The following is a 21602-nucleotide window of genomic DNA, read 5'->3' as shown; positions in this document are numbered from 1 at the left end:
ACAAAAATGAAAGGAGATTTTTAATTGCGTCTTATATATATATTCCCACTTATACACTGGAAAAAATATATTAAATTTTAATAAATCATTTGTCTGAATAGTAATAATTAAATATGTTTACTATATACAAAAATATGTTTATTTGATACATGGATCATTGATTTAACTGATTATTTAATTTATTTCATTTTGTTATTGAATAAATATTTACTATATAAGTAAATGTTTACTTGACTCTATTCAAATAAATGGTTATTAAAATTTGATACATTTTTTTCTGTGTCCCAATGTAAAATAACTTTAATCTGGTTGAACTATATAGACATATGTAATAAAAACAGATTATGCATTCCTATAAAATTATCACTACTGGTATAGAAAGAGTGAGGTAGCTTAAATATTTCTTTCTCTCTCTCTCTCTCTCTCTCTCTCTCTCTCTCTCTCTCTCTCTCTCTTTCAAATATCAAATTAAAAAGAGATGCTAATATATGATTGAATTCTTTCTAACGGAGCATAGATAAAGAGTTAAGATCAGGGAACACACAATTTATGGGTTCAATTCTTACTCTTAACTTTTTCTAATTATAAAAATTAGAAAAAGATAAAAGTTGAGATTAGAGTTAATCTATCATAGAAATAGACATATTAGAGCGATACTGTCCAAGGTTTGTAATTGTGGGTATCAGCTTGACGTATACATATTGACATTCATGCCTTCCCTATTCTTAGGCTGCGTTTCGGGCAGTGCGCTATCAACGCCATTTGTGTATAGTACTATCCTTGTCTCACGTCTAACGGACGATGAAGATAGAATGACACAAGTAGCGCTAATAGCGCCTCCCCGAATTCAACCTTAATGGAGATAAAAAATAGCAATAAGCGCATATGTCAAGTCATTGACTGCGATCAGAAAAAAAAATAGCTTTGCAATAACTGTTAAGTTTTTTATATGATTGATTTTAGTTATTCATTAGATCTATTATAAATGTATAATATAAACCATACAATCATATTAAAGAGTCTTATAATAGTTGGTAAAATTGCTCTTTCTGCTGAACACAAGACGTAGAATTACGAATATCTTGGCACAGCATCGCATTGCTCGTGTCATACTATACGTTCACGATTGAAATTCAAATGATCTGACTAACCGAATTCCAATCTCCAATTCGCAATTTTTAATTCAAAAATTAAAAATTGCGAAATGGAGATTGTGTGACTAGTTAGATAATTTGAATTTCAATCTGTTTGATTGTTGTGACTGATTGAGTTCTAGTTTCCAATTCACAATCCTCAATTTCCAACGCGTAATATAACAAGGGCTAAATGCCTAATTAAGATTAGAATTTAGCCAATCAGAAAAAAACAAATTAAAATAAAAAATATTAAAATTGTTTAATTAGTCGAATAATTAATCTCCAATTCGCAACCCTTAACTTCCAATGAGTAGTCTGACAAGAGCTTTAGAGAACGCCGCTCTATCCTCTTTCTCGTAACGCTTCACCCTCTCCCTTTGTTGTCCCTTTAACGCTCGATATAACAAACGCCAAGTGCGAGCGAGGCGCGGGAATGAATGAAGGGGAACGGGTCCGATGATGTTCGGGAGCAACGTAGTTACACGAAGAGAGGTGACTCAATTCCCGAGAGATAAAAATTCGTGGACGCGTTCGGCAATGCGATTACGTAATACGATAAAAACAATGAAAAAAAAAACAAACAAGAGGAACGCCAAACGAGATGCCGATGGAGATACCGGGTGAAATCCACGACATCTCCGTTCGCGTCGTCATTAGTACTCCGAGAATGGACTTTACGCTGCGACTCCGTTTAAGGTGACGATAACGAGAAGGCGATAAACAGTCGGCCGAAGTAAGGAGGCGAGGAGCACTTACGAAAGACGGAGCGAATATTATTTAATTTTTCTTTTCTTTAGGTCTGTTTTTTGTTAACTGAATGTAAACTTTTGGAATTTAAAGTAAAATAAGAATGTATTTTTGATAACTGGCTAAAACAAGAAAGAAAGTTTTAGTACAGAAATAAAAAAAACAGACCCTTTGTTTATCTCCTTCTCTCTTTCTCTCTCTCTCTCTCTCTCTCTTCCCTCCCTCTCGCCCTCCCCTTGAATATTTTCCAGCAAAAGACACAGATGATAGTATAACACACAGTAAATTAAAGATATATAATGTTCGTTCAGTTCACCTCTTTTTTTTCACATTAGAGTGAAAAAATAGAAAAGAAATAAACTGTGTAGATAATTTAGCAAAAAAAGAAGCAGACTTAGAATCTTGCCATGAGCAATTTTGTCGAAAAAGAAAGAAAGATATACATAATTTTTCCCTAAATATATTATCTCACTTTAACTTATATTTTCTATATAATTTTAATTAAGATTATAAAATAGAACAGTACAAGTTGAGTGAAATAGTAAATACGTTCCAATAGTAAGGACGTTCCAAAATTCGTGACTTAAAATATTATAGCGATAGAGTCCACAAAAAGTTAAATAAAAAAATTACTTGTAATGTTTTATTTATTTTAAGTAGTAATTGTTTAGATAATAAAGCTGACTTTTTTATTTCTTCTTTCGATAAACTTCAGCTCATTGTTTTAATGTTCTTACCTTTTTACTCTTTTGTTTATCTAATAAGTAAATTACCAATTTATCTGAAACAGTACCTGCCCTAAAAGTTTAAATATGGCTAATTACACAAACTATGTTTAAATGGCTACATATATCCATACATTATACATACGGTAGTATTAATGAGCGCAGTTCAGCGTATTCACTAATACTCACAAGTCACTATCTAAATATAAATATTTATATTTAAATCCTTATATCTCAGAGAAACAATTATTTAATATAAAATATAATAAATATATATAAATAAAAATTTACAAATAACTTCTTTTACTTCATTTTTCGAAAACTTTTTTGTTATAGTATTCCAAGTCGCAAATTTTAGGACACCCTGTATAATAAAGAATAAAAATTATGTATACTTTTCGCTTCGTAAGACTGGTAAAATCGCTCGTAACAACTCTGATATGATTATCTGTAATGGATCATTACATCCTTGTTGTTTGCCAATATTAAACAAAGATTAAATAATCACTGTGTTACATTGTTTCTTGCTGGAAAGCAACATCTCTCTCCCTCTCTCTCTCTCTCTCTCGTACGTGATTTTTCAGCCAAACGACAGATACGTGATATGAGAAAGGAAATGGCTCACTTGCCCTTAACCCTTTAATTCTTTAACCCTTGCTCGGGCCAACTTGAGTGTGCGAGAGAATAAGCGAGGAGAGAAAAGATAATACTAAGGATCACACCTCACGTCGAGTAAGACACGCAAATAATAGCGAAACTTCAACGGGGGAACCGGCGACAGGGTGTCGTGTCACAAGGGTCACAAGGTTCATCGAAGAGAAGCCTTCTGTGGTCTTGTCCTTCAGCGGACTAGCCGCCACTAACCCACTAACACACACTAGAGGATAATCCACGACGCGTGTGACGTATCGAGGTGATGTTTACATGTACGCGAACCGCACGCGTTGTTACGACGACGTGTCGTACCGCGGGATTGCAGATGAACACGCGGGAACGCGAGAGATTCTCGAGTAAATTCTCGAGACACGTGGATTTGGCCTGCGGAGTGCCGCGAGTATGCCGCGAACCGGCGACCGCCGTCTGTCCAATTTCGAGTCTCGCGGGCATCGATCGTCGTATCCCGCCGTGCTACTACTGAAACGTGCGTCGTGCTCTCACTCCGCTGCTCCGCTTCTGCTTCACTCAGCATCGCGTCGGGTCGGGCCGATTAAGAGTATTCTCGCGTCACCTATATGAGAGACGGCGAATTCCACGACAACCGAACGTGCGCTCGGAAGATACGCGAGTCAATACCGACACATGGCTATTTCTAGTAAGTTTACATATATGTCATTGTTTATATTTAGTATGTATATATATATATATATATATACAATATATTAATATATTGTATTAGTATTATCATAATTATATATACATTGATTGGAACAAAAGTACATACACTGCTTCATTTATGTGTCCTCGTAGTTTTCTACGCGTAAAACTTACCAAACTCATAGACACTTGAAAGCGTAGTAACCTTTCGAAAGTAGAAGTTTTAAGCTTTAAAGCTCTTTTCTTTTAATTTAAATTTCGTTCATTTTTAACGAAGCTGTTCATTTTTACAGCTGTTTGAATTTTAAAGTTTATATGAATTTTTATTCCAATCAAATATGTACACAATTTTTATACATATATTATTTAGATATAATATACGTGTAAGAATTATATTTGTAATAATATTAATATATCATATTATATGTTAATATATATATAAAATATACATCATAAATATTTAAATATGTCTACGATCGAGATATTTAAATAAGCGTAAGATTTCAGTAAATCGTTAAGATTATAATATAAGGAGCAATAGAAAAATATTAGAAACAGGAACAAATATTAAATGTTGAGAAATAAAAAATTTAGAGATTAGAGATTAACGTAACTCACAATGGACACAAATAAAATGTAAGGAATATAAATATACATATATGTCTTATACGTTACGTTTAATCATTATTCCTAATTTTTTTATTTCTAATATTTATATATATATATATAATATTTATTCTTGTTTCTAATTTTTTTTCAACTATTATGCTAAACATTTAGATTGTTGTGTGTAAACACAAAACACTTATCGATAATTCATAATAAATTACTGACGTGACACGTCGGCTTTGCGAATAGGTGACGGCATCTATCTTGAATAAGCGTTCACGTGAAAAGAAGAGTCAATTCACACTCGGCTCCCTCACAAACATCGAGAATGTCCGAGCAGAAATTAATATTCCTCGTGCATCCTTGATACGCGCTAACAGCTGAAGAAATAATTCAATAACGCTTCACGAACCCTCTCGTTCTCCGAATAAAAATAGATCGCTTATCTGCCGACGCATTATCTCGTTATGCCTTTTCCTAACAATGAGATTAAACAAATCTTAACATACAATTTAATTACAGTTACTTACTCTGCGACGCTACTTGTGATTGGTGCTGCACCGCCGCTCGCTGAAACAGAAAATGGGAAAACGAAAGTCAGTCGGCATTCGTCACATTTTACACGATAGGAATTTTTAATTCACCGCCTGGCAATGGTCGCAAACGTCTCACATTTTCCATACCTGAAGTCCATTGGCTACGCAAATACATTCCTGTTCGTTGAAATTGCAGCGCGGAGAAATCTCGGCGACATGCAAATATCGCGGAACTTTACTACATAAATTTTATTTTAAATTTATACTTTCTACAATTAACCGTGAAGTGAGAACCTTCCCTGAGTTTCACAAGCACACTTGAACGCTAGTCTTTTGTACGTTTGAACGTTTCCTTTCAATCTAGAGTCCTTCCCCTTCAATCTAAATTCCTTTCAATCTAGATTCCTTTCAATCTAGTTCTACATTCTAGACAATCGCACGTTTCTATTTACAATCTCAATGAACAGTAGCAATTTTTGGATAACATCTGTGATATCGGAAATAAACGAAGCGACCGTCGCATTAAACAGTGTCTACAATGAGATTTTAAAGCATAAAACTTAAACTTTAAGCCTTAAGTCTAAATAAGAAATCGATTAATCATAGTCTGATGTAAGGAGAATAATCGACTAGTCAATTTTTTAGGACCTAAGGCTTAAAAACTTAAGTTTTACATCTTAAAATTCTATTATAGATGCCGTTAAAAACATTATTATTTAAAGTAGTACTGTCCAAAATTTGTAATTATGAGCATCGGCTTGACATACATCGATATTCATACAAAGCGTCTCGTCGAGAATGGCTCGATCGGAACAGATGTATTTTTTATATATCGATCTGAGTGTTGCATCATCTTCAATTCTTGAAAATTTTTGTTGAGTTTAACTCGTGCATTTGTGAGTTATAACTGACTATACTAATCTCGGAAAACTACACAAATGAAGGTAAAAAAGCAAATAAAGATAATGAAGATAAAAATGAAGATAAAGGAGAAAAATCGATATTCATATTGCCTCCCTTTTTTTAAATAAAAGTAGAAAAAAGAAAGCAACAGGCGCGATATACATCGCGAGTCAAAATGCTAATAATTTTACAAATCTTAAGATTAATCTCCAATGTGTCCTTCACCTTCTGTTTCTTGCTTTTTATTAAATCTCTTGTCTTTTCCCTCTTTGCGAAAGTTTTAAATTTACTATACGTATAAATTTACTCGCGTAATTCTTGCAAATGCATACCATGCATTCGTCATTCGACAATAATATCATGATAATTCGTGACAACTTCACGACAGTTAGAATTTTAATCGTCACGAAATTGTATCGAATCGATGCAAATTTATTGTAAATTTATAGAAGTAAAATCTTTATATCGAAAATGCTTGCAAAGTCAAGAAAACAACTTTCAGAAATGCAGGGAACTCAAATTATTGCAGCGGAATAACATTACGAGTTTTTAGAGAAAGAATCTGAAAATACCCACGATTACATCATCATGACTCAGTAAAAAAAAAATTGTACCGTAATAATTAAAAAAACATTTTAAAGGGGAAATATTATATTTTATAATAATATTGAGAAGAAAGAATTGCAGACAAAATAATTATTTCTTCCAAATTAATTAACTTTTGTCTCGGGCGATCAAGAAATAGATTAAGAGACAAAAATGTGAAAGATAAAAAGTGATAAAAGGCAAAAAAAATAGAAAGAAAAGAACACATTGTAGAACAGCCCTTAGACAGTTCTGGTTTAAAAACAAAAAATCGAGTCCAAAACATAAGTACGTTTTGCAAAATCAGCCGAATGCCGGACGCCTCAAGACTCTTGGCGTCCAAGGAGCGGCTCCGGGGCTTCGCTCCGAATGCGTCATCCTTCTTTCCACTCTTTATCCACCGAAAATACGAAGACATGATGATTCTCCGTTTATCCGTCACCTCTAGATTCCTTACTGATCCGCATAACCGGTCGCGTCGCAGCCACGTCGTCACCTACGTCACTTATGTCGTCGACGTGAACGGCAGTAGTTTGTTGAGTAATTTGATGATTACAGACACGCGCTTTTTTACATAAGACTAGTCACGTACGTAAGCACGCCGGAAAGGTGAGTCAAAGACACGATCACAGACCAGATCAACGAAAGCTCTTCGCCCTTTCTGCTCTTGAAACCTCATCACGCGCTCGAACACATGAGATAATTAGTTCCACGGTCACAACGCAACATAAACGTGTCGTCTCGCGTTGTCTGCGTGATAAAAAAGATGATTACTAATACAATGTGACCCATATGTCGCAGGTGCAGCGCATACATTGTGTCGGCTATCACCTTGTTTTACAAACAATCGCGAATGATATCGCTCTTCTTTTCCTCCCTGCCTCTCCTTCTATAGTAAATTTAAGTTTTTTGTTGTCATTCTTTTAAGTTTTTGTTATTATTCTTTTCTATTCTTTTCCTATTTTGTTTTTATTTTTTTTTGCATTGTTAGTTTTTTTTTATCTTTTCTTAAATATGAATCTTAACATTCTATATATTTTTATTAATTATGTATTATTTTCAGCGCTTAAGAAGCTGTAATTCTAAAACGCTTAATAAATAATGATTTATCTACCTCTCTCCTTTTATATCATTATTTTCTTTTTAATCTAATAATAATAATTTAATGCTCATTTTCAACAACATCGATTAAAGAAGTATCAAAGATTATACGATATTAAGATATCTATGTACAATAATTAATTTAATGTCCAATGGTATTTAAAACTGATGTAATACATTTCGCATAAAATCTCCTTCAATTTATAATAGTCGAAAGAATGATACAATATTTAAATATACATAACTCTATAGCAGTGATGTGCAACCCGTCAATTAACATTCTGAAGCCCGCCGGCTCATAGCTAAAAATAAAAAATTATACTTTCCATTTTATGTAAATTATGAAAATAATATTATCAGAGTTGGGGGTAGTGCTAAATTAAAAAGTTAAAAGTTAAGTTAAAAAGTTAAAAAGTTAATTAATCTTAACTTAACTTAGTTACATTTTAGACTCCTAACTTTTTAACTTTATTTAGTTACATTTTATCAGTAACTAATAACTTTTTATTATTGTTTTTTTAAAGTTAAGTGTCAGACACAATACAAGCCATACGTAACGAAAGATACGAATTCCGGCCGGCTTGCAGCACACGATCAGCGCCTTCGCGAATTTTTGCACAAAACCTCAAACTCTTATTATAGAATCTGTACCTGCAAGTAGAGACTCTTTATTGTCCGCAAGGAGACACGAGTTTACATCACTGGTTCTAACTGCAGGACTTGCAGCTTGAAGTAGCTTATAGTCACTTGTAGTTTGCTGCTGCATTTATGGTATTCGGTTATAATAATAAGAGTTTGAGGTTTTGTGCAAAAACGCAATGAGTGTTGATATTGATAATAGAATATATATATATATATATTTATATATAAAACAGAGTATATACATATGTATATATATATGTATATAAACGTAGCTTATATTTCATAAATAAATAATATGTAAGATATTTTATTTTTATAAATTATCATGATTTAAAAAATTTTTTTAGCATTAGATAATGCGCGACCTTTCTTAAACTAAGAGTGAAAATCTACATCTGAACATGGCTCTCAGTTTAAGAAAAGTATCATTACTTTACAAGATAATACAGTATTTAAAATTTAAATATACATATAAAAGAATAAACTTAGAATAAGAAATAAAAAATAAATATTTTTTTTAATCTTAAATGAGTGAGTTGCAAGAAAGAGTAAAACATAAAGATATAGTACTCAAGCTAGAGATAAAGAAACATGAGACACCAAAAGTCTAGGTCGAGATAATTAATCAAACACAACAGACACGATAATACGTTCAAATCGATGAAAGTAGTAGGTATATGTATACCGTATTCATAGAATTAATATTACAATAAAAAAAATTTTGATATATAATCCGTGCATAAAACAGCATAACAATTTATCGTTTCGAAGCAAGAAAAAATTGAGTCCTAATGGCTTAAAATAAAAAAGTCTTGATTAGTGGTACTAATTTTGTTTCGAAAAATGTTAAAAATTTTCGTCACAAATGTTATAAAACTTTGTTCTAAGTTTATACTCTATTTATATATACATATATTGTATCATTCTTTTGACTATTGCAAGCTGAAGAAGACTTTGTGCAGTTGTGAAATTACATCACATTAGTTTCGAACATCATTGGACATTAGATTAGTTATCGTAATATCGTGTAATCGTTTCTTGGCCTTATTAACACTTCTTTTTTGCTGGGCATTCACGAACTTGACATTTGCTAATATAGATTTACTTATCAGTTCAACTTATATTTCACCTTTTTCTACACAAAAATACATGGTGTATTTAAATATTACTTATTTCAAACATTTCAAAAATTCATGTATTTATTATATTATTGCCGAAAATTTATTATAAGTTCAAGCATCAAATTTATTCAAAATTTATATTCTCAATTAGTAAGTTTAATGCTTCAATCAAGATTATTAAATTTAAACAAGTTTTATTTACTTATTATATAAAATCGCTCCTTTGGTAAAATTTAATGTTTAAAAAAATTAATAAATTCTTATTTTGAGTACATTAAAAGTTTTCCTAAAATTTTTAATTAAACAGATTTTAAGACTATTATTAAGAGAATTTTTTTTTTGTTATATATATATATATATATATCTGTTACTCAAAAGAAAAAAGTAAACTGAGTAATCATTTTTCTTAATATAAAACTAACATTAATATTTTTCTGTGTTTAGTTCTAAGAATTAGAAAAAGATTAAGCTGAATCAATATTAAAATTATGTACATTAATAGAAATGAACATAAGCGACAATTAATAGTGATTCTATAATATATAATAGACATTTGTTCAATTTAACTGGAACTCTAAAATTTAAACAATACGCTTCGATCATAATTAATTCCTCTATTATACCGCGTTCAATGGTATAAAAATAAATGACAACGTACTTGACGTCGTCTGCAGACTTTACATATGTTTTTCAAGAAAAGTTTCTTCTTCTTTTCCGCGCGTCAACGATAGAATTCCAACACGTGGTGTTTATGCGAGATAAACACTAGTAACGCGAATACTCTGTTATCGCGATTTGAGAAGCATGCCATAAACAGAGCTCGAGACTTTTCCATTGCAAATTTTATATTGTTGGTAACCCGACGTGACATTAAGCCGCGTTCCGATTCTTAACAAGAGGATCGCAGCCTCATCTAGTTCGTGCCGACAAAACTGCGAGGATTGTAAATTCCCGTGTGTGCATTCCTCGAAATTTCTCTCTTCTCCAACGCTACCCTCAGAATTTTGCTTCAGCGATTCCGCGAAGGCGCGATATCTGTATCTTGTAACATGATCGCAGAAGAATGCTTCTACGAATCACGCTAGATACAATTTGGGCATGTGTTGTCGAGAGTCCTTGGGTCGGCTTTGATCCGCAGAAAAGCTTTCTTCACACGAGATCAACAACAATTCTCGGTTTCTTCACTTCGACATAAAAACCTTTAGTAAACATCATTAATACTATTACAATATTATAATTTCCTACTCAGTAATTAATTATTATAATATCTTACATTACATTTATATTGTTAAGTAGGAAATTAGTGGGCCGGAAATTCAAAAGGAGTCTTGAAGAAGTGAGAAATTATAATATTAATTATAATGTTATTGTTAGTGTTTACTCAATTAATTTGTTTCTCTTTCTCCATCTTATATGATTATTTCTCAATTAACGTCGATCACCCTTATAAATTTCTTCGATCCAAGAGTCAACCGATACACACGCACTGTCGCGAATGCGATTCTTTTTCTTTTCTTTTTAATGTTTAATTAATGTCGTAAGTAAGCGGCGAGTCACTGGGTGAGAAATGTGTCTTTCTTTTCTGTCTCTTTATCCGTTTGATACACGTATACGTACGAAAAGCGCTACCTCCCACTAGCAGCGACCGTGTTCGACTGCACTCGTTGTGCTCTTTCGCAAGCACCGAAGCAACACACACCTGTTCCCGAGGAACTGTCGCGAACTTGCCTGATCGCCGATCACGCCGAGTCATCTTTGTAACGCGCGGAGAAGAGACGCCTTTCTCGCTTATGGTAATTACTCAAGCAGATGTTACCGAGCTCCATACGACAGCTTTTATGTCACGTTAATCATCTTAACCAAACAAATGTATCTCTATTACCCGAGATATATCTACGTAGACTTTAACGGCCAAACTGTGCCAGCATCCTGAAGCAGAAATAATAAGATGAGGAAGAAATAAAAATATTAATTGCTCCACTGAAGAAAAAAGTTATTATATATAGCGAATATAAATGTAGAGCAATAAAATTTTAGTTAATCTTTTTGTTTTTATGTTTTGATTATTTGGAACTATTAAAGACCATCAGTAGTAAAATTTATAGTGTCTGTCAAAAATTTTTAATTTACATATCGCTTATTTGTCACAATAACGACACAACTCAAAAAAAGATTTCCAGAAGACGAATTTTAATGTTCGAAACATTAAAATTTTATAATATTAACTTCAAACTGCAATTTGTATGTAATAACTAAGTATAAAGGAATATAAATATGTATTCTTTACATAAATATGTATGTTCTTTTAAAGTACATCCTCTTTTTTTAGTTTCTCTGTTTCTTTTTAAAACAATTATAAGAAATAATTTTTGTCAATTTGTTTTTTTAATAAAAATCTTGTTATGATCAATTTAAACATGATATTGTAAACATAGACTATATTAAATATTTATATACTATATCATAGATTTATATTTGTAAAGATTCTTTATCTAAGCAATATAAAATTACTTCTTAGCAAACCGGAAACTTTTGGCAGCTACTGTATTTCCGAAGTATATAAATTACATTGATTACCTTCAATGACTTCAAGTAGTAAACACAGTTCAAGTATAAACAGATTAGATAAAACTGATCTATTCTGTTTCCAATTTTAATATAATTTTACTTTTAAAATATTTTCTAGTGCATTTTTTATTTAAAATTCTCTCAATTTGATTCCTGAAACACAATTTGGCCATAAAAATCTCTTTGTAGTAATAACATTTGTTTATAAATACATCAAAGTGTGTTAAATATATATAAAATTAAATGTATAAATATATAAAGTGTGTAATAATATTTTTATAATATTTTTTATAGCTTTACGCGATCATCAATAATAAATAATGTTTTCGATGCACCAGTGAGGAATCTTTAATGTATTGCTCGTAAACATCATGTGTTCATAACTATTACGTTTCTCCCCAGTTATGTATCTAATTGCAATCGCAATTATGCATACGTTGCGTCATTTAACGATATGATGTATTATTCAGCGCGTAAGCTTGACAGGTAATAATTTTCTCCGACAATGCCCCGAGTTAAGAATCGAACGATGAGAAGGTAGAGAACGCGCTTGCCTACTCTCAATATGAACACGCGATAAAAAAGACGTCTACCTTTACTAAAGCGGATACTAAATGTGCGTTGTTGATTATGCTCGAACGATACATACTTTCTGCATTATAGTTCTCACATCATGATTTAAAAATGTTTCACAGTCCAATATCTGCATTCGACACATGAAAAACTAAATACAAATTCAAAGATTGAACAGCCTGCATCCATATATATTGTTACGCTAAATGCTAGTAGACATACAGTTTTAATATTTTTAATCAAGAGTCGTAATACATGAATCTAAATGCGGTATAATCAGATCTCTCATGGTATCCAAATGAAAAGCCGCGGTCACATAATTCGAGATATTAGTTGGATTGATAAATATTGAGAGTATAAATGCGACCATTGCTGTTTGGCATGTCGGTTATGAATAGTAAAAGACTACTTACCGCTTTTCTCTTGTCTTCCGCGCTCAAGGCACTGTGGCTCCTGTGCCTAATGAGATCCATGACTTTGCTTACAGGATTCCTGCTGCTCTCCGATCCAGCTCTAGGCCGACCGCTTCCTTGATCTCTATTTTCCTTTTGTTCCTTCTGGCTTTCTCTGTGATGCTCCTTTTCTGTATTTACATCCACCGATGAGCTTCCATGCGATCCTCTATGCAAGGAATGCTAGACAGTCATATAATAAAGAAATTAGTAATGTTATAATATTTAATATATTTAATAGTAATGTATATAAATTTTTTAAATATAATATTTCCAACAAGCTTCTACATGAAAACAATAGTTTTAATAAAGTATCTAAAAACTTAGCTGAATCTGAAAATAATTTTGTCGAATCCTCAAAATTATTGTAATGTAGGAGATGGTTATTGGAATGTCAAAATTTTTTGCAACGTTGCTCATCGTGTTTGAGCGTTTTATATAATTATTTTATAGTCCAATATACAAATTATTTGCAAATTTATATTCAGCTAAATTTTTAGAGATATAGCGAAACCGTTCTTTTGATGTACTTATATAACAGTTGAAACTAATTTTAATATAAATTTTTTAAAACTAAAAATTTTTATTTAATTTAACATATCGTAATCACGGTTGCCAGTTCTGTAATTTTCAATCGAAAATTCTGACTTTTTAAACGAATTTCTAATTCTTTTAATTAACTGCTATAAATTTTTATAATTTTTTTTTATAAAATATGTAATATGCAAATGGCTTTCTTCATTATCATATATACGTGAAAAAAATAAAAATGAAAGAAAGATAGATAAATGTATATGTGTGTAATGGTAGGAATAGATAAATGGAAATGTGCATTAGAGAAAATATTGTATATAAGACTATAATAGTTTGAATACCAAAGATGCGTGAAAGAAATAAATACAAAAAACTTAAGTATAAATTGATAGTAAATTGTATAGTGATATAAGTTGTAGACAAAAAAGAATGGATAGATGTATGAAATAATAATTTTGTAGGTCAACTCCTCTGTATTATGTATATGTTGAAATAAAAAATTCTATTCAATGTTTTATACACGCATTAATTTTCTTTCGGTTTTGTAAAGAAATTTTCGAAAAGGGGGAGGGGAGCTAAATCTGATAACTTTTCTATAGAGAGACTGCTTATAAAGCGACTGCCCGTAATTTCGTCAGTGGTAATAGATCTCCGGTAAAAAAAAGTCATTGATCTACAGCGGAACACTCGAAAGATGACAACCGTAATCACAACCATACATCATTTTTTACTGCAATTTTGTAATGAGTATATTATTCTCTTGCTTGTACCTGAACGGCACTTTTCATATTAGCTATAATACTGGGTTTCCTCTTGCTGGCGTCTGACTTGCTTCTCGGCCTAAAAGCATCGAAGAGCGCCGGCTTTCTCGTAGGGCTAGCAGTGTCATCCGTACCACCGCCACTTCTTCGACGTTCCGCGCTATTACTGCGACTATTACTGCGACTGGTAGAACCGGACCGAGTACCGGAAGTTTTTCGGCCGCCCTTGCCAGAACTCGACGAACTCGACGGTTCTGCCGGCTGTGGAAGCGGTGTAGATTTTCCAGAATTAGGTGCGCTCCCGTAAGATGACTTTCTGATAGTTTTTGAGTGCGACCCCCATGTATCTGCAAATCGAATTATTTCCATAAGTATACATATACTTAGTTTATCATAATTTACTATTATTATTACTATTATTAGTTTACTTACAAATTATTCAACACGGTCATTACACGATCAATAATACTGACAGTATCAACAAATATATTCATATTATTGACGTGATTCGAATTTCTAGATTCTCCAGCATCAGTGTTGCTGTGGTAGGAGATACTTGAGAATGAATAAATCCGACTCATTGTCAATTATATTCTACATTAATTTATCAATATAACCATATGTGTATAATATTATCAATATTTATTCGTACTGATAATATTATTGAACGTGTAAAGTCTTTGCAACAATTACTGGTCTCCACTCGCGTAGACTTTGCATATTAAAACAAAAAACATAAATTTTCTGTTACACAGATAAATAAATGATAATTACGCGATAAAATCTCTTCGCAAAAAGTGAATATATCGTTCGCGTGCCCCGGAAGAGAGGAAAATATAATGACCGGCATACACGATCGTCAATTACTAACTCACCTGCTCGTGGCCTGTGACCTTGAGAAACATGTCCAGAATTATCCGTATCCTCGGTTACGATCGTTGGTAGTGGTTGCGAACCAAGCTCCTGAAAAGAAGAAAGTGGTTTTGAAGACGATCGATCGAGTTGTCCGCACGAAATCCCGAAAACATTCAGGGACTTTCGGTACAATTCTAACAACTTCTCGTGAGAATTATTATAGCTGCAAACCCGAAGACAACGTGAGAAGCGGTGATTAGATATCGCTATTTAATCGCACGATAGGCGATATAGCGCGATTATATTTACGCGAACATTCTTGCATTTATAAGCTCTTCTCGACCACAGTGAATGCAATGCGAGATGCGTCCGCGCGCGCGGCGAGAAATTTTGCATTGATTTATTCGAACATTAAAAGAAAAAGAGGAGATAAATAAGATAGGCGTATCCAATTGCATAATAATAATATCTTTGGAACTCGTCCAAGAAGAGATTCACTCTGGGAAATGTCCAACGAACAGCACCGTACGATCATTTCGCCTTATGTTCGCATCTCCTAGAATGTTTTAACAAGTCGGATCTATTTTTATTCTGTTACTTGGTCAACTACATATCGCGCTGTACAACAGATTATGAATCATACTCTGTCAGCTGAAATACGTCAGTTAATGTCGTAATTGTCCCTAGCGTTTATCAAGAAAAAAAAATACAATTAATACTTCACTTGAACAACAAGAATTTCTACTTTCCGTAGTTTACAAAACTATCTCGCTAAATCTCTCCGTATCTTTGCGTATCGCTCATTTGCTACAACTGAATTTTTGCACTGAAAGAAATATTAAATTTTAATAAATATTCGTTTGAATATTTTTAAATAAATATTTACTAAATATAAACATATATTTGTTTATTACAAGAATCAATAATTTGATTTAATTATCATCTTTTATCGAATAAATATTTATTTACTACAAGTAAATGTTCGCTTAGTATTATTCAAAGAAATATGTATTAAGATTTAGTAATTTTGTCAAAATGTTGCATACCAAAAAAGAACGGAAATATAAAATAATAATATATGTTTTTAGGAATATACTTGTATCTTCTACATCGTTTTATTACCAAAATTATATTTCAAAACAAATATTGCAAAATTTTAATAATTCAAAACATTGAAGTTTATTTTCTAGAAAACCTATAGGGAATTTAATCGGATTTATATTATTAGTATTTATATTAAAGCCGACAAATTACAATGTAAAAATATATTTAATGTAAATATACAGAACAGTTTAAACCGTGAATCTTGAATGCATTTTACTGCATGTGCCGTTAAGTAAAATATACATTTTATAAATCACAATATTTGCATGTCACTTTTATAATCCAATTAAATCAGTTTACAACGGCTTTAATATGCACTAGTACACACTTGTGCGTCCAACCGAATTCACTATTTGTTTTTTTTTTTTTTAGTTGTGCCGTTGCTACAGCAAATATCGTCGATATTTTTATCTGTGAATCTTTTTGACGGGAAAAGAGAACACTCGAAACAAAATCTCCGAGGGACTCTTTAAGAAGAGTTTGGAAAATTGTCGTTTCATGTTTCTATGCGCAACAACAAAAATTGTAAAAAAGAAAAATACGTCCGTTAACGACAGAGACAATTCGCCGACGAGCACTAAAAGAAAAAGAAAAGTCTGGTAATGGCTGTAAAATGTACGAGTATTTATTATCAAACATACATAATAATAGTAACCAACCATTATTATTGGTAAGTAGTAATAATTAAAAAAAATTATTTTTAAAAAGTAAAGATAAAAATTGGAATTTGGTCCGTTTTAGTTACCCTATATGACCCAAACATTTGATTGATATTATATTTCGTCAAAGCTTCAGTGAAATTACCATCTTGGTTGATTATTGTATTATTATCAGACCTTTTTCAGCGAGGAAGTAACGACGGATCGCGAAGTATAATTGCGAAATAACAAATTACTTAGCGCATAAAAGGGATATTGATAAGCGCCCCGCGTGGATGTTCGTTATGCGCATTCACGTGAATTCCCGCTGAGCACAATGGGAGACGGGATCGAAGAAGGGCGCGACAGGATGGCGACCTTCGAGCGGTTCTCATCTCCAACCTCATCTTCATTCGTTCTCTCTTTCTCTCCCCCCCCCCCGGCTCTCTCCTCTCCTTTAAAAAACCACGTCTCTTGCCAGAGCTAACGTGGATAAATATATATCAGCCGCGCGAGAGCGAAATATATTAATTTTGCAAGAGCAAAAGGAACATCTCGCAAAATACCTTATAAGTCCCATGGTACTCCGGGCAACGGTCCAGATACGGCATCAGGGAATACTTCCGCACTTTCCCGACTAGGGGCACCGACATCCTCTCACGATCATCGAGATGAAAACGACGCGCTTCCCAGGTGTTCATTTCGTGGATATCACACATCTATCCATCGAGATTCCGACACCAAATGACAAGTATCCCGGATAGTGAGGTGTTCAAATTATCTTGCGACCACTATCTTTTCGCAACTCGTTATCGCGATAACGATTCTCCTTCGAGCAACGGTCATCGTTCGCTTCGCGGTAAGCGCTGTCTGTTTATTGCGTCGCATACAGAAAGAATGATTTTGCTGAAGTACATAAAAATTTAGCCAGACACAAATTTAAAAATAACTTTGTTGCATCATCAAAATAATTATATAGAATGCTTAAGTGTTGATGGTAATGCTGCAAAAAAATTTTTTAACGTCCTATATAGTAACCAATTTGAACGTTCTATACATAATTATTTTGATGGTTTCAGATCTGTATCTATACTGGAAGAGCGACTGAAATATCTAAAAATTTAGATAAACATAAATACAGATCTAAAAACAATTTTGTAAAACCATCAAAATAATTAAGCGCTATAAAATATTTAAGCGTTGATGATAACATTGCGAAAACTTTTGATATTCCATAGAACAACTCTAGTTTAAGCGTTCTACATATATAGTTATTTTAATGATTCAAATAATATTATATATATATTTTTTTTTTTTCAGATTTATATCTAACTAAATTTTTAGATAGAGGGAGACGATTCGTTGGCACGATTTTTACAACTTCGGTGTTAAAATTTTCATCAACCATTATTATAAACAATTAATTAAAATGTATCTATTAATATGATAGAGAGAATCTTCTGCTATATCTTCGTGCTAGAAAGAATTTACACTGTATAGTTCTTTTGTAGTAAATGAAATGCGCGCGAGCGTGCTGCATTGTAGTCAATTTGTCCCGATAGATGGAGTAAATTGATACATATCATGTAAATCGCCTTTACAAAACACCAATAAGCTCTACTAAATTAATGAAAACATAATAGAAATAAAAAACAGATAGTATATATTACTTCTTAAAAAGGAACTCATGGAAGTGTTTCTCTGATTTTCATGAGCTTCGAAAATGTTCTTTTTTTAACCACACAAGCAATGTAGAGTTAAAGACAAATAATAATTAAAGCTTGTCACTATAGTCTCGCAAAAAACCTATACTATAATATAGATTTATTTTAAATCTGCGATTTTGGAAGATCCGTGAAAGGTCGTGTTTATCAAAATCTCAGTGTTGACTGACGGCACGTGAATATATGAGAATTCAGATACGCGTTCGTTTCTTTTAATTGACAGTGAAATATACCGGTAATGATATTCTCTAGACAATTGTCATAATGATATTATCGTTGACGTCATCAAGAATAATTCACATCGTCCGCGTGGCGATCCATTTTTAGCGAATTTTATTGTGAATTTTACTGCTAGCTTGTTTTCTTACGCGTGAAAAGCTTATCCTACCGCCTACAGTCGCGTCGTTAAAGGCGGAACATCAATTATCAGTAGCGACAATATTGGCATAACGCACGTGTGCGCGTCTCCGAAATTAAATATCGCTTTGCCTTCATATCTCTTTCTCTCTCTCTCTCTTTTATAGTTTAATTCTGTAATTCCTAATTTCATTTATCATTCTTTTTCAAAATTACTGCACAAAAAGAATAATTTTGCTAAAATATTAAAAAATTCAGCTAGCTTCACGTCCAAAAATAATTTTACTGCCTATCTGTAATAAATAATTATGTAAAATAATGAAACTGGTTGCTAGAATGTTAAAACTTTTTGCAGCATTATCATCAACTGCACGCAAAGAACTGTTTTGCTGAAATATTTAAAAATTTAGCTCAAATCTAAAACAATTTTGTTGAATTATCTATAATGAACGTAAGACATTCAAGCATAATAGAAAATATTTTACATTCTATACGTTTTAACATTCTATCAATCAGTCAAAAAATCATTTAAATAAAATTATTTTCAGATCTGCATCTACCTAAATTTTTAAAACATTTCAAATTATTTTTCCATGGTAAGATTGTGGAATATTTCTTTCTTTTTCTTTCTTTTTCTTTTCTTTCTTTTTCTTTCCTTTTCTCTCTCAAAATAATATTAAATCAAACAAACCGACTGTAGATGTCGAAGATCAATATTAATTTTAATAAATCATAAAATTCCTTCTTACAAAATTGAAAGAATCGCTAAGTGCGCAATATGCACAGCGGTCTGAAATGACGAAAGCGACAGAAATGTACAGCGATCTTGGAAAAAACGTAAAAAATAGTGACCGAGCTTTGACGTAAGACATTCGAGTTTGCTTCGTTGTTTCAATTAATGTTGTTCCGATATTCCTTACAACGAGACAAGGATACGCACGATGGATACATCAAAATATCTATCCATCATAAAACCTCGCTACGGGGGACATCGCGGTAATTTCTCTTTCGAGTGAATCGATAGAGCTTAAAGGAAGCCTTGTACCACTTCGTTTCACCCCTTCCGCAAGACGTTAGAGCCGCATCGGGAGATCTGGGGCAAATGATACAACATTTAGAAACACATAATCTAGTCTCCCTTTCATTATTTTTTGAACATCGACAGAAAAAAACGATTTTGCTACGTCTTGTTTTGTGAAACAGTATTTTAAAAAATTAGATACAGCTGATGTTAATTTTTGTTCAATTTATGTTAGCTGATAATAATGAATATTATTATGCAAATTTATTCTAAATTTTTACATTTTCATAAAAAAGGTTTGTTGTATGTAGAATATGTTACATTTGTTGTATACACATATTTGTAATTATTATTAGATTAATATATTATGAAATGTTTCAAGTTTTCTAAATTGTATACCACCACGTGGTAAAACTGATAATTGACAATAATAAAGCTAATCACTGATATGAGTACAATTTTCAATTGTAAAATAAACTCAAATCAGTTTTATTTCGACGTCCTTGCCTTTTAAAATTAATCTCTCAAAAAAATTGACGACTGTGCGAGGATCGTTTGTGTCTATTGCAAAAATTCTCGGAAATTCGCAATCATTATTTCCTGTATTGACTCGGTTCTCATCAATTGTTTCATTGGAAAGAAACTCCATCAGCCAACTCGCCAAAATAATCCCGCTCTCAGAAGAAAGAGAAAAAGAAGAGGAAGTAGAAGAAGAAAAGCAAAAGTCCCCTCGAATTCCCTCTATCGATTCTATTTTCTTTTTTTAAGACATGCGATTGAGTATTACTTAGGCCTGCTAATAACAGAAGCCGCACGCTAATAGCAAATATCTTCACAATGACGATTTTACGCTATTCATCGTGCAAAAGAAACGTAACAAGAGCGAGCTTATAAAAATGCAAAAACCTTATTCAGTAGATACAATGACGCATTGGAAAAAAAACCGAATGAAAAAAAAGAGGAAAAAAGTAATTCAACAAACGAACGTACATCAGTAACGCGACCAAACAAAATATTCAGGACTACACGAAATTGCGTTATCAATTATTTATACAATAATGACAACGCGTACCATCGAGCGTTTTAATAAATCGTATTTTTAATAAAACATTGCCGAGAAAAACACACGCAAACATGACAACGATGTCGAAGAATCTAATTTCGTTGCGTTGACGTACAATCGACGAATAATCGTGGCGCAATCGATGAGAAAATAACGAGCGATTTACGAATGGGAGGAACGATGGGATTACTCGTACGATCAGCTTTCGTAAGAATCGACCGGCTGGGATCGCTGTAAACAAATTTACGGGACTGCCTCCACTCGCAGCAATTGGTTAATTGGTGCAATTATAGGACGGAGCAAATGGAACGCCGACGCCGACGAGGCGCGATTGTCTACATGTCGTTAGTTCGATCCTTAAAGGGACAACGCATGAAATAATACGTTTTCGTTTAACCGAAGGCTATTCTCCTCGAAGGAAAAATCCACACGAAGAAATATATTGTCGTTCGTTGGCACATTTCATCAATTAAATATATATGGTGTATGCTCTCTCTCTCTCTCTCTCTCTCTCTCTCTCTCTCTCTCTCTCT

The 21602-nt window shown here is 32.6% G+C and overlaps 1 protein-coding gene across 1 annotated transcript in view; it reads right to left on the bottom strand.

The window, feature by feature from the left end:
* Positions 1-21602, bottom strand: part of SNF4Agamma (SNF4/AMP-activated protein kinase gamma subunit) — a 70222-nt gene that overhangs the window by 44069 nt on the left and 4551 nt on the right. The window contains exons 4-7 of the mRNA XM_018542092.1: positions 15183-15270; positions 14317-14654; positions 12974-13195; positions 5062-5101 (exon numbers count right to left, since the gene is read on the bottom strand). Coding sequence (XP_018397594.1) covers positions 5062-5101; positions 12974-13195; positions 14317-14654; positions 15183-15270 — 688 coding nt within the window. The remainder of the gene's footprint in view (positions 1-5061; positions 5102-12973; positions 13196-14316; positions 14655-15182; positions 15271-21602) is intronic.

Source organism: Cyphomyrmex costatus, unplaced genomic scaffold (assembly GCF_001594065.2).
Source record: "Cyphomyrmex costatus isolate MS0001 unplaced genomic scaffold, Ccosl1.0 scaffold302, whole genome shotgun sequence".
NCBI classification, from domain to species: Eukaryota; Metazoa; Arthropoda; class Insecta; order Hymenoptera; family Formicidae; genus Cyphomyrmex; species Cyphomyrmex costatus.
This window is presented reverse-complemented; position numbering and strand designations above follow the sequence as displayed.